This window comes from Limulus polyphemus, unplaced genomic scaffold, assembly GCF_000517525.1.
Source record: "Limulus polyphemus unplaced genomic scaffold, Limulus_polyphemus-2.1.2 Scaffold883, whole genome shotgun sequence".
NCBI lineage: Eukaryota > Metazoa > Arthropoda > Merostomata > Xiphosura > Limulidae > Limulus > Limulus polyphemus.
The window spans coordinates 310321-325387 of record NW_013666493.1 but is presented as its reverse complement, the minus strand read 5'-3'; the positions used below and the strand labels follow the sequence as shown (position 1 = coordinate 325387).

Here is a 15067-nt window from a genome sequence, read left to right as displayed (position 1 = left end):
ATTTAAGAAATGACTTGTGTCGCTAAAGTTTCGTCGGAACGAAGTTACGGAAAATTAACTAACGAACGGAGACGTAACAATATTTTAAAATTGATTTTGTTATCATTTTGTAACATTTATCTAGTGTAATTCCTAACGCTTAGTTTGGTTTGAATTTCGCGCAGGGTGAGAGGAGGCATACTTTATCACTGCTTTTGAGGTAGGTATACATATTTTTCTATTTTTCATTTCAGGGTTGTAAAGTATTACATATATATATGCATCTTTCCTTTATTTTAGATGTATTCTTTTTTTCCTATATATGTTTATTTTTGTATTATGGTTTGCATTTTTACTCTTGTGGTTTATTTTGAAGGGCTTTGATTATGCATTCTATTGTATAGTTAAATTTTGTGATAATCTTTGTTCAAGGGTATTTTGTGGTAATTTTGGTATTGATTTCTTTGTTAAACAGTTTTTATTTTGCATGTATTTATTTGATGTGACCAGCCCTCCAGTAGCACAGCGGGATGTCTGTGAACTAATATTGCTAGAAACCGGGTTTCGATACCCGTGGTGGGCAGAGCACAGATAGCCCTTTGTGTATATTTGAGCTTACAGCAACAACTTGATGTAACCATAACGAATTAATCCATGTAGCAGTTGTTTTGCTGTAATGTATTTAATGAGTATTATGTCTTTGCTAAAGGATTCTAATTATGACCACTGTGTTCATTGTTAGAGCCTATATTTTGTCTTTGTATTTCACTATGAGTTTAGTTTTTTTATATATAAAAGGTTTTCATTTGTAATTTGATTGTTAGAGGGTTCATGTTGTTTTCTGCTCCACCACGCGATAACTAAAATTTTAAAGTACAAGTTTTTGTTATGTCCCGTGGTTTGGATTTTGCTTCCATTTATTCTGTATCTAAAGGCGTTTTTGTGTTAGAAAATTATTCCCTATGATTTGTTACCTATCATCGTTAAAGTGTATGTATCATGTATCAGTGTGTGCTATAGGACATTTTTCAATTGTCACTACATATGGACCTGCTTTGTAAAATGTTGTGACATCTGTGTATATAAGTGTTTAGAGGTGCAGAAGAAGATTACAGTATTTAATTACCAATGCACGTGTATGAATTTGATTTGTTCTAAAGTTAAAATTATTTGTGAGCTTGAAGATAAGCCTGAAATAAGGGGAGGGAGGAAAAGTGTGAAATATAAATAAAACAAGCATTTTCTACTCTCATATTTTGATATACTATTATTCGAAATTAGCTAGTATTCTAGTATGTGCAGTGGTAAAGAAAGTCATTAAGTCGATTACTAAGGTGATTATATTAGAGTTGCCTTTGTTCCTTTGTCATTCTTTAGAAGTAACACCTGTTCTGCCCATGGGAGGATTGGCTGTAATGATACATGTTGTGAAAGAATGTAGACAGATGTATCCTCTAATAATAGGTCAGGAGATAATTTGAGGTTACAACTTCCCTTCTGTTTGAATGAGAATGACTAGTCAAATGAGTAGTACTAATCCTGCTGAGTAAATCCAATGTTACCTGTCGAGAAGATTGTCTGGTACACGATCTTGAAGAAGTCGATTTGGAGAGAGAATAATTAAATTCCAATAAAAGCGATAGTTTAGTGTCTATGCTAGTACACAGTTGTGTTTGTAATATTAATAAAGACCGATAATCCTGTTTACACTGTGTCCAGTTTGTTTATTTCGTTTTCATGAACTCAGTAAAAGTTAGTGATCTTGGAATTACTCTGTAATATATATCTTGGCGAATTTCCTGTTATTAAGCAAATCTATCCCATCACTTTCAAGATAATCAGTTTGATCTGAATATACCATACACAGAAGTAAAAGTTATAGAAAGTCCAGGACTTGAACATTGTTCCAAGTGTTACGACAGCGGAAGTGAAGTGACGCTGGTAACACGTGATGAGTTTCTGGAAGAATCATAAAGGCTCGAGTGTTTGCCAGACGCCCTCTATTTTAATATATAAGCCATGCAAATAAAGCGGAGATAATAATTGCAGATAGAAAGATATAGAGACAGATAATAGAGTCAAGCGAGCACGGTAGTGACCGTAAGTAACTTGCGTGAATCGTTGTGAATTATAGTGTGTGTTTAAGTCAAAGTAACTGTGGAAATTAAGTGTATTGCAAAGTTGTATTGAGAAAGAATAAACTAGTTTTATTTAAGAAAGGACTTGTATCGCTGAAGTTTCCCGGAAAGAATTTTTGGGGGAAATTATCAAACGAGCAGATACGTAACACAAGTGAAGTTAGTTCTTAGTTATTTTTGCCATGATACTTTCTTGTTCAAGCAGTTCTCAGAATCATCTTGGTTTTTGTGTTATGAAAAAGGAACTTATCCACCATTTTTTTTTTGAGTTGCCATTTATAAAGGGGAAAAATGGCCATTTTTAGATAAGAGTTTTATTAGCGTGAACTGTTATTCTTATATATTGCGTTAATAAATTGTTTCATTTATGAATTTTTACCTTTCTTCAGCAATACGTGTAATTAAAATGAAATATAGAAAGGATATGTGAATGTTGTATAGGCCTAATCTATTGTTGTAATGTTCTTCTGCTAGGCTGTTTTTTAAAAATTATTTGGGGAAAATAATTCGAAGTTAGAACACATAATGATAACAAATGAGTTTATTTCTTCTTTAATTTTCTAAAAGATATTTTCTTTCTTTCTTTGCTTCTTTGTTGTAAAGCGCAAAGCTACACAATGGGGTATCTATGATGTGCCCACCACAGGTATTGAAAACCGGTTTTTAGCATTATTACCTTTCATACTTACTCTCCTGTTTTTGCTTGTACACTACTGTAACTTGTAGGCCTAAGGATACAAATGACATTCAATCGGAAATATCTTTCTAACGGGCAGAGGCGTCGCTAGGTGCCTAAAAGATTCAGAGCTCGGGCCCACAGGCGTGGGAATTTTCGACGTTTCAGTATGATATTGATCATAGTTTTGGATTCTGATTTTTAAAGACATCAACTAGGCATTCGGAGTACTATCAGATAGAATCGGGGCACGGTCCTGTGTGCCAGTGCCTAGCGATGCCTCTACTAATGGTACAACGACAAACATAAAATAAACTTACTGGTACAGTTTTACAACTAATCAATTAGTAATTGAAGATAAGAAATAACTGACATATATATATATGTATGTATGTATGTATATGTAACAAAGTACAGGATCACGCTAATGCATATATTTTTCCTTGTACTAATAAAGACTAATTAAAAAATAATGCAGTATATACATAAGTATTTATATGAAAGACATAACACAAAAAATGGATTTTAAATACTCTTATGGTATATATTTTAAACATAAAATATTTAAATTGAAATAACATCTGTGTAATGGTTGATAGGGCAAAAAATATAGAGTTTAAGGTGCCTTTTATAAAACTAATATTTTGATTATATAAATTGTATTCATATTACCATTTATACAGAAAAAACAAGTTGTTGTGTGGTAGTGGCTCCCTCTTTAGATATGTCTTAGTGTTTCTTAGTAGTAAACAAGCTGGTTTGAGTTCGTGTCGTTGAACTGGGTATGACGTTAGTACTTTTTGTTCTTTTTATTTAATTTAATAATATTTTTAGTTTGAAATTAAAATAAACTTATCTGATAAAAATACATTACAAGCATTGTAGTATAAATCTTTGTATTACATTTGTTATTTTTTAAAGTAATTTTAATATTAGCATTACTAATACTACGTCTATGACTGAGTTGAGTATTACTAATGGGTAATTCAATCTAACGTAGAGTAACGTAACGGTTAGGGCGAGGACAGCGTCATCGCACAGTGTTGTCAATAAGGTAGGCTACACTTAGAAGTTTGTTTTTCTTGTCTTTTATATTTTGCTCGTCTTAAAATTGAAAACGTATATTTTTGTTCTTTTATCTTATTTTTTAATTTAACAGCTTAAGGCTAACGTTCTTTTAATTCATAACTTTTATAGCTTAATCATTTCAAACCAAGTTAAACTTAAAAGTTAACTGGTTGACTACTGTTGTACATTACTATTACGTATTTTGGCAGTTTGACTGTGTGGTCTTGTCTTTATCATTGAGAAATGCATTTAAACATTTTTTTTACAGTTTAAGAAATTATTTTGAATTTACAGTTGGACAGTTTTGATGATTTTGTCTAAAAATGTAGATCATGCCTTTTTGCTACCTTACCAAGTTGACCCCCCCCCTCAAAAAAAGAAAAGAAAAAAGAAGCCTGGATCTAGGCTTTTAGTTCTATAGCTTATTATCTCTAATATTTAGGATATCATCCCCAACCTTATCCTTCTAGACCTGTGCTCCAGAGGAAAACAAGTTCAGGTTTTTGAGTTTCTCACTCTCTCTTCATGGCTTTTATATTTCAAACCAAAAATTATTTGTGTAGCCTATGTCTGAACTTTTTCAAGTTAGTCACAATACTTTCTATAATAATGAGAAGAAAGCTTAAAGATGAGATGTTACTAAAGTTTTGTGCAAATTGAGGACATCTTCTGTATTCTTGAAATCAAATTTTCTATAAATAAAATTCAATATCCTATTTGCTCATTTCACCACTCCTAAACTTTCAGCTGAAGGCTTGAGATTTTTTATCAGTCTTCACAACCAAATCCTTCTGACTCTATACATCAGTATTTCTCACACAAATGATTTATTTTCAGATTTCCATACCCAAAATGCTTCACTTTACATTTTCTCAATGTTGAAACATATTTTTCTCAAATGATTCAATTCAGCAAGGCTGGCAAAGCCCTTTGTACTAAAGTAGCATTTTTGAGAATTGGCCTTACTGATCAATTTATTGTCATTGGCAAATTTATAAATATAATTGTGTATAAAATATCCATATCATTGACATAAATAATAAAGTTCCCAAGATACCCTTGGAGGGACTCATCATATATTCTCAATGAAAATGGCGCCTATTTATGTCAACCTTATTTTCTATCATAAAGTCAGTTTTAATCTACCTTATGAACTTTCCTCAAGTTCCATCAGAACCTACCGTATTGGCCTGATTATAGGGTGATATCAAACATAAGGCGATCCCCATTTTCAGAAACCATGGGAAAGAAAAAAAACTGAGTGTCATAACATCCTTTTTTTAGTTGCAAGGATAAGAGATGACCTTGAGTGAACATCTGGTGCACATGCACAGATGGATGTTATCTGGACATTCAGGAATGTGACAGGCTAGAGTAAGAGGAAGGGACCTGTGGTTGGCTGAGATTATAAGGCGACTATGAATTTTACAGTCTAATTATTAATAAAAAAACATCGCTTTGTAATTGGGCCAATGCATTAACTTGTAAATCAATATGAGAAAATCCATCAAATGCCTATTAGAAGTTTAGACACACAGTTTTTAACAGGGGATAATTTTAATCAGAAAAACAAAAGCGTATATAAAAAGTTCACCAAGGTAGCGAGATGAGAAACGCCCCTTCAGAAGTGATGCTGAGAATTATCATTAGAAATGTCGCATGTCTAAGATATTCTGAGAAAAGCTATACTGTGAGGCATTTTTGTGTGTCGAAATGTTAAAATTTAGACTAGTTCACTTACTGCAATCAAATTGACATGTTGATTTTAGAATAGTGTTTCATCTGGTGTTTGAAGAAATTTGTTAGGTAACTAAATTATCATTACTTAATGGAACAAAGTAAAAATAAAAAGATAAGTTGTAAAATTACAAGTGCACCCTACAAATAGGCCACTATATTAGATTTCATACCATTCTTAAAAGTAGACCTTTTGAATGGAAGGTGATTAACTTTTGCCATGGTCTTGTAATGCACTACGAGGTGTGAGTGATTAACATTAACCATAGCTTAGTAAGACATGGTAAGGAATGGAGGGTGGTTAACTTTTTCCATGACCTAATAAGATACTGTAAAGTATAGAAAGTGGTTAACTTCTGCCATGACCTAGTAAGGTACTGTAAAGTATGGAGGGTGGTTAACTTCTTCCATAAACTAATAAGACACTGTAAAGTATGGAGTGTGGTTAACTTCTTCCATGACCTAATAAGACACTGTAAAGTATGGAGTGTGGTTAACTTCTTCCATGACCTAATAAGACTGTAAAATATGGAGTGTGATTAACTTCTTCCATGACCTAATAAGACACTGTAAAGTATGGAGTGTGGTTAACTTCTTCCACGACCTAATAAGACACTGTAAAGTATGGAGGGTGGTTAACTTCTACCATGGTCCAATAAGATACTGTGAAGTATGGAGGGTGGTTAACTTCTACCATGGTCCAATAAGATACTGTGAAGTATGGAGTGTGGTTAACTTCTGCCATGGTCCAGTAACATACTGTGAACTATGGAGTGTGGTTAACTTCTGCCATGGTCTAGTAACATACTGTGAAGTAAGGAGTGTGGTTAACTTCTGCCATGGTCCAGTGACATACTGTGAAGTATGGAGTGTGGTTAACTTCTGCCATGGTCCAGTACCATACTGTGAAGTAAGGAGTGTGGTTAGCTTCTGCCATGGTCCAGTAACATACTGTGAAGTATGGAGTGTGGTTAACTTCTGCTATGGTCCAGTAACATACTGTGAAGTATGGAGTGTGGTTAACTTCTGCCATGGTCCAGTGACATACTATGAAGTATGGAGTGTGGTTAACTTCTGCCATGGTCCAATAAGATACTGTGAAGTATGGAGTGTGGTTAACTTCTGCCATGGTCCAGTGACATACTATGAAGTATGGAGTGTGGTTAACTTCTACCATGGCCCAGTGACATACTATGAAGTTTGGAGTGTGGTTAACTTCTACCAAGGTCCAGTAACATACTGTGAAGTATGGAGTGTGGTTAACTTCTACCATGGTCCAGTGACATACTATGAAGTTTGGAGTGTGTTTAACTTCTACCAAGGTCCAGTAACATACTGTGAAGTAAGGAGTGTGGTTAACTTCTGCCATGGTCCAGTAACATACTTTAAGGTCTGATGAAATCATTTATGATGCATCATTAAACTAGAGAGTCTAAGTGTAAAAGATCGAAGACACTTTAGACAGTTTAAGGGTAGTATGATATTCTGGAGTGTTTTAAGTAATTTAAGAAAATTAAAAATATGACCTATTATTCCAGATTAGATAACAGTTTGAGTCAATAAATTTTGAAATATATACTTTTGTTATGGCATCATCAGGGTGGAAAGGTGAAATGGTGATTAAATGACAAGGTTTTTTAATTTGGTCATTGTAATTTCTAGTAAGCTGAATTAAATGTGTATTTGTTGAGGACATTTTGAATTGTTGTCTGTGTTGCCTATAGTTTTGTCTACCTTCTAAAATGAATAACACTATGGTAGAACATAAGAACATCTGTTTTATTACAGTTGGTTGTACATCTCATAATAGTTGCACCAGTTCAAGACAGAATAATATATTGTGTAATTTACTGATATTGCTATCTGTTGATTGCAGAGTTCATGCTTTTATTTGATTGATTTATTAAATGTTCCAGTGGTCAATGGAATTGATTGTCTTGCTTTATTGAAAATGAATCCAAACTGTTGCAGAGCAGACAAGATTCTGTTGTCACAATCATTATAGATTTATCTACATTGTAGTGAGATAGAAGGGAAAACTTGCTTGAAATTTGTATCATTCTTCTAATTTAGAACTAAACCTGTTATCACTTTTTATAGGCCACGTTGTGACCTTACAAATTGTAGTATCGTTAAAATAATTTAAGCTTGCTGTTTGAGATTTCCACTTTATTAGTTTTCTTGTATCTGCTTCTATTCAGAATAATGCATCATTTACTTCACTCTTAGATATATACTATACTCTACTTCATACAAGGCTCTTCACTGAGATTAGATAAAAGTATTTTAATATTTTTAATTATATATATTGGGCTATAGCTTGTAAATAAAATATCTATTTTCTGTTGTACACCTGTAGAGGGTGTAAAGGACAATGTACAAGATTATATTTTGAAAGAGCAAGTTTGACATTGAAAGTAATTAAATGTCTCTTGATTGAATAATTATTTATTGACTTTAATTTGCTTAACTTATTTAATTTTTAATAAAAATGTTGAGAGTTATACTTAACTAGTTATTATGAGACTTGTCAAATTGTGGGTTTTTCATTTTATTGTAATTTTTGTAATTAATCCAGTGTAAATATTTTTTTATGTTTGTAGCTGTCATGATTTATTTTCATTAGTTTAAGTGTTATTATAATAATTAAAAAATCTTGTGCTTTAAATTATCTCTGTTTAATTGTTTATGGCTGCAGATATTTGTTGACTGAAGAGCTGGCTATGATACAACCAGGATGTATCCATGTGTATCATTTTAATGAAGCATATCTTAAGTCTCTTTCGTGTTTTCTATATATTAATGCTCCATTGGTTTCTATGATACTGTTTTATTTTAACATATATATATTTATATACAAGCTAGACCAAAAAACATAGCATCACACATTTAGGAGAGACACTCAACTGTGTGTGGAAATATTAAAGATTTATCATAGTAAGAAAGGTATCTGAAGAACTAGAGCCCATACATTAGTAGGGATACACCAGTTGTCATATTTAACTCTATTCACAAGCCTTGTATATGAAAATAAACTAAAAATAATAAAAAATTAGAAGCACATGTTAATGTCCATTTTCAAAATGTCCCACATTTGAAGCTTCCATTGATTATCTACATCTTTTTTTTTGGGTAAGTAGTTGCTTCTAATGAAACTGAGAAGGAAGAAAAATAAACAAAAGACAAATTACTATGAACATACTACTGAGAGTGACACGTTTAAGTTATTTCATGGAATATCTCCTATAGTGATCCTATATTGTATGTAGATATCATGTATTAATATTTATTTATATTTCATTAGAATGTAGTGTTAATAGTATTTCTTTACAGTCTTATAAATGTTGAAGGGTGATATGTTGAGTTTATTATGATTTGTTTTTGCTTCCTTATAGGCGAAGATGAGGAGAGGTAGCAGTTGTGAAGATGTTGAGGCTTTACTAGGAAGTTATAGAACAAAAACATTAAAATGATGGAAAAATAACCATTAGCAGCAAATACATAAATTCTCCAAAAGTTTTATCCTCGTTTTATAACTTATCTATGTAGCTAAGCTGCTACGTGCGGAAAATGCCTCCATCATCAGGAGAATTATGGGGGCATCATTTGATGCCTCCTACCATTATTGTAGATTGTCTACTGCCCACAGGGATAATTATTCCACTGCCTTGTGCTCGTGATGCTACTTTAGAAACAGTCAAAGGTATGTTTCTTATCTTGAGTCATCCCTTTTCTGTCATATTCACCATTCTTTCCTTTTGGAATTTAAATTAAGATGGAAATATTAGTAATCTATCTATCTAGTAGTTATTTTGAGGATAAAGATTTCTAAAGAAAGAAGTAATCAATCATCAGGGATGCTCAAAAGTTAAGCAACCTTCCTTCACCCCAATATATATATATATTAGTAATCTAGCTAACCACTTCTTTTATTTTACATCCATTTGGTGATAATAAAGGTGTCTACATATGTAGATAATTTGCTTTGATGAAGTTTCTGATATTTACACATCTGTGCTCACTTGCCTCTTTCATCGTATTATCGAAAGGAACAATTAAGTATGTTGAAGTCAGAAGAAACAGATAAAATTTATAAGTTTATTTAATGCTAGTTTCTTACAACTTTTCTTTGTTTAGTATAAAAAATCTTCCTGGGTAATTTTATGTATATTTGAAATTGGTTACTGATGTTGCAAACAATTGACTTTACCTTTTACTTCAGAATATTTGTCCTAATAATATTTATAATAGTATTATATTTCTGTTATTTTGATTTTATTTGCAATGAATAATATTTTATATAAGTACTAAACTTTTAAATACCAGTAGTAGTTTCATTTGTTATATAAATGTTATTCATTGAATGAGAATGAACTACTGATTGCTAACATTCTTGGATAATATTTTCAAAATTTCTTTTACAATTGAAAATTTTTTTTTGTTTCTTCCTTTAGTTACAAACTATAATTTAATTTTCTTTACAGATATTAAATAGAAAAACTTCAACATATCAAGTAGTATTTTATAGTACTTGTAAATGTGATGAAATATTTAAAATGTTAAACGTAGATAATGAAAGTGTATTCGTTCTTCATGACAGTGTTAAGTAGGTTTTTCATGGTGTTTCTGTTTATAGCTGACCTTTGGACAGAAGCAAGACATTACCCTCTCTTCAGTCGTCTTGGTGATTCTCTATCGTACATATTTGTATCAATCACACAAGATGCAGAACGAGAAGAATTCTATGATGAAACTCGCCGTCTTTGTGATCTGCGCTTGTTCCAACCTCTTCTTAAGGTTGTGGAGCCAAAAGGAAACAAGGAAGAAAAGATGCTTAATTCTGAAATTGGTAATTCAAAGTTTTTTCAAATTATTATGACTATATTTATAAAATGCCTAATAACATTATTTTACAAATTTTTATTTACATTACCAAACTGTGGGCTTATAATTCTAAAAAATGTTTGATACCCATGATGGGCACAGCACAGATGGCCCATTGTGTAGCTTTGTGCCTAAATAGAAACAAACAAACAAAATTTTACTTATTTTCAAGTTAAAAAAAGAATATATAAAAATTTTAATAATGCATTGTGATAGTAAAAAAATACATAGGATTCAAAATAGATTGATAAAATCCTAGCAAAAGCAGAATGCCCATGATGAAGACAGGTTTGCTTGTTGAAAGCAATAATGTTTATTGGGTTTTAATAATGTAGCTGATATGATCAATCTCTATCAGCATAGAAACTGTTAATCCTGTTCACTAATATATCAGTAAGTTATTGAATAAAGTTGTTTAAACATTTGTTTAGCAAGTAAAAGCTTGGAATGGTCTATTCTTTCATTGGGGGTGTGTCTGTGAGCCAGACTAGTTTCAGAGAATTTCACTCCTCATTAGTGACCCTGGACATCACCTAGACAGCCTTTAAAGCTGCTGATGTAATAATTAGACAGTACTCCATCATCCATGAAACACATTTGCACCTACATGCATTAGGGCCCCAAAACAGACAGTGATTCAGAAGAAAAGTGTGAACAAAGTAGGTGATGCAAAAAAATTGATCCAACACTGTACCAAGGAAATCTTAATTGGTAAAACCCTAGTTTTCTGTGTGTTGACTTAGAAAATAATTTTTAGGCATATATAATGCATAAATGAAAGATTGAATACAAACAATTTGCATATGTATAGATATAACATGATGTAGTTTGGAAAACAGTACAGTGTTTCTGGACTTGAAAAAAAATGTTTTTACAATATTTTTCTGTCAGTAATAAATATAAAACCACATGCAACTCTCTGCTCTTGTTTGAAAAGCTGGTTATTAGTAGAAATAATATTTTATTGCTTTAAAATTTCCTAAACATTTTCAATAGATCAATCGCCTTTTTTTTTTTCTCTGTGTAACCTATAATTCAGTTTTGGAACACTTCTGGTATGCTTACATAGTTTAGATTAAAGATGTTCAGTTTTTTAGTATGTAATAATTATTAAAATGTTATGTGAGGTTTTGCATTGTGCTTGATTTCAAATATAGAAATGTTTACCCATTAGGTCTTGCTATTGGAATGCCTGTCCATGAATTTGATGAAATGAAAGACCCAGAAGTTATTGAATTTCGTCGTAACATCATCAATATGTGCAGGGAAATCATTGAAAGTAGAGATTCTGGATCAGAAGATCTACTAGCAATGTATGTTCACCCTCCTGATCTTGAAGGTGTCAGAGAACTTCCAGTTAATTTGGATGCAAAGCTTGATAAAGGTAAATTTTTATCATTACAGTAATATAAGTATGTATATTACATTGTTCCAGTTTGAGTTGTTTTTTTTCAGCTAACAATAATATAATTGAATGCTGATGAGTTACCTAATTGAAACCTTATAAATAGGTATCATTTCGTACATGTCTATTTACACTGGATTTGTCAAGCATTTTGACAATGAATGAAAAAAGTGAACAACTTAAGTTTCTGTAAAATTAGTCTCATTACTCCCATCTAGTCATGTTCAGGGGCATTGTAGAGTTTTACCCACTACGTAGCTCGCAGCACAAGCTTCCTCAAGATGTTGTAAACATGTTACCCTTAAAATAAATTTAAAAAAAAATTTAGTTTAATGCTTTTTATTTAGAAATTAAAAGGATACTTAAAAAAATACCAATACCACACATTGTGCCTTATGACTTTAACTTTCACTGTCACATTTATAGATAATCAACTCTCTTAGTGCCATAATAAAAGTTGAAACTGATGAACTTTGAAGGTGAATACTCTTTCTTCATGTTGATTGAAAATTCCAAAGTCATGATTCTTTTACAGAGTTACATTAAAATGTTATCCGAGTTTTAATTTCATAATTTCAAAAGGAAATATTTAAATAAATTGTAAATCTTCACTACTCTGTATATAGTACTCTTATTTCTCATTTTTAGATTTTTATTTATGACTTTTGTGCCTTTCAGAATGTCCACCCAATTAAAAACATAGAAATTGATAGGTTAGAAAGTAAAATGAGAATCTTCTATTTTCATGAATTGCTGAGATATGATGAATAATGTTGCCCAACCTAAAAAGACAGGTTCTTCCCATCTTTTTGTAGCTTTAGTATATTTTATAACCCACATGGTACCTATTAAATGTACATTTTTTTCACCAATAGGTAGAGCACAAGTCAATGGACTACTCTTTTACATTCCATAATTTATTTTCCACAGTGAGAATTTTTTAATTTGCAAGAAAATGTTGATATTTTCAGAGTAAAGGGCCACGATCTGAGCAATAATGAATTTTTTTAAACATATTTATAACTTAGCTAGAAAGCAGATAATTTGTAGTAGTTTGTGGATATTTTATTCTAATGCCTAACATACCTTTTTTTTTCCCTAAAATGCGTATTTGAAAGTTACAAGAATAATTTTGTAGACAGTCGATATAGTGTGAAAAATTAGTCATCAAAGTATGTTTCTGAGTACAACTAGGCTAAAGTAAGTGATAAATTTCTAGTTTTTTTTGTATATTTTTATTTATTGTTATACATTTTTAAAAGAAGTAACTAAAGGTTTACTAAATTAGATAAGAAAACTTGTGTTACAAAATAACACATTTCTTGTGATCTCTTGCTTGACCAGCTCACGTAATTATTGTAGTGTGAGGTTGCTTGGTGTAACGTGACCTCGTTGTGTTTTACATACACACCTAGTAGCACTGTAAAACAACAAAAATAGAAGAAAGCAGATCTGAAAAGGTTAAAAAACAGAGGCAGTTAGGAAAGATGTAATTATCTGTTACAATGTTCAGTCATTCTAGAAAAAAGAATAGGTATTTTTTATGTTTTTCACCACGGTTAGTGTTAGAGCAGAGAGAATGGAAAACTTTTGATATTTATTTAGGAGGTTCTCGAGGTTATTCAAATAAAATGTTTTTAATTGTGTACCAGTTTAACGTTGAATATTATTTATGATTTTAACTTTATACACAAGTGCCACAATACTATAATTACATGAAAGCATTAGATACCGGTTTCGTATCATCCAATATTCTCCTCAGTTTGCACAGTAAAGTTTTCTCAAACAAGACCTACTTAACATTGTAAAACTTTCCTCCTTGTTTGACCTTAAATTATTATGTGTTACACTCTGTAACATTTAATATGGTTTTAAATTATCAATAAAATAATCTCTTATTCTTTTCCAAGAATACCAAAATGGGAATATTTGGAAAAAGGGTTCTTCTAAAGCATGATTTTTTTCCATAATACACTTATTAATGTGTTTGTTAACAGGTAATGGGATATAAATAGCATTTCTGACATGAGATGTGTGTAAACTTATTCTCAAACATAAATTTTCTGTTTCTCCAATATATATTTGCTAACAACAAATACAAGATAATACATAAATAACATTATGTGAGTTACAACCAAATCAAGAGTTTATAAAAGATATTTTCTCCACAGTAGGGCCTATAATATATTTAGTGTGTGTACTCTAATATTTCTTACAAATATACAACAATTTGGTTTATTGCAGAGAAAAATACCTTCATAGGTTTCTTTACTTTGTTTCTGTGATTTAAGATAGCATTTTTAGGTTGTCTTCATGATATCATGAATGCTTATTTTCAAACTTAGTTGTTAGAGTTTTATCTGAAATTCTTTCCAGTTCTTTTTAAATATTATTAACATTAATTTTATGGTTTTATCTATTTTTTTTAAATTAACATTAAAAGATAAAAGTTTTTAAAAATATTTTAGTCATTTTTATTATTTCCTTCAGCAAAATTTATTTGTTTCCTTGTGTGTGTGTGTGTGTGTGTATATATATATATATATATATGTGTGTGTGTGTGTGTGTGTGTGTGTGTGTGTTACTTACACATATACTATGGATGTAGAGTGTTCATACTGCTGTATGTACATTAGGGTTACTGATAGTCTGTGTATGGGTGCTGTCGTATGGTGGAGAGAAACAGAAATACACTGTGAAAGTGCCAAAAGATGCATATCCAGAAAGTATTACACAGGAAGTCATCATGAAGACATTAAAATGTACAAAGCTGACTAGAGAAGAGCAAAGGCAACAAGCTCAAGAACACCAGAAAAAGTACTTACTGAAAGTCTGTGGGGTGGATCAGTATCTCCTGGGGAGGTATCCCATCACCCAGTACAAAGTATGGACTCTTTTTTTAGCTATCCTTTTTGAACCCAGATTTTGGATGCATTGTTTAAATTGTTCATTGGCATTGAGTAGTTATAAAAGTAATGCTTTGAATATATATATATATATATATATATATTTACACATAAATGAACAGTTGCATTTCTACTAAAAACAGTGGGATTATAGCTGAATTATATACTATTTATCTCATTCCTTGATGATACTCTTTACCACTAGTTTTGAGGTTAAGTCTTGCAACTACTGGAGATATTGAATAATTAGAGTTGTTTAAACATTTGTTTAACA

At 31.3% G+C, this 15067-nt stretch overlaps 1 protein-coding gene across 1 annotated transcript in view; it reads left to right on the top strand.

Annotated features, from left to right (window-relative positions):
- The first annotated feature begins 3697 nt into the window (after nt 1-3697).
- Nucleotides 3698-15067, top strand: part of LOC106461027 (phosphatidylinositol 4,5-bisphosphate 3-kinase catalytic subunit alpha isoform-like) — a 46430-nt gene continuing 35060 nt past the window's right edge. The window contains exons 1-5 of the mRNA XM_013920807.2: nt 3698-3847; nt 8994-9301; nt 10235-10447; nt 11657-11866; nt 14524-14771. Of these exons, the coding sequence (XP_013776261.1) occupies nt 9169-9301; nt 10235-10447; nt 11657-11866; nt 14524-14771 (804 nt within the window). The 5' untranslated portion in view covers nt 3698-3847; nt 8994-9168. The remainder of the gene's footprint in view (nt 3848-8993; nt 9302-10234; nt 10448-11656; nt 11867-14523; nt 14772-15067) is intronic.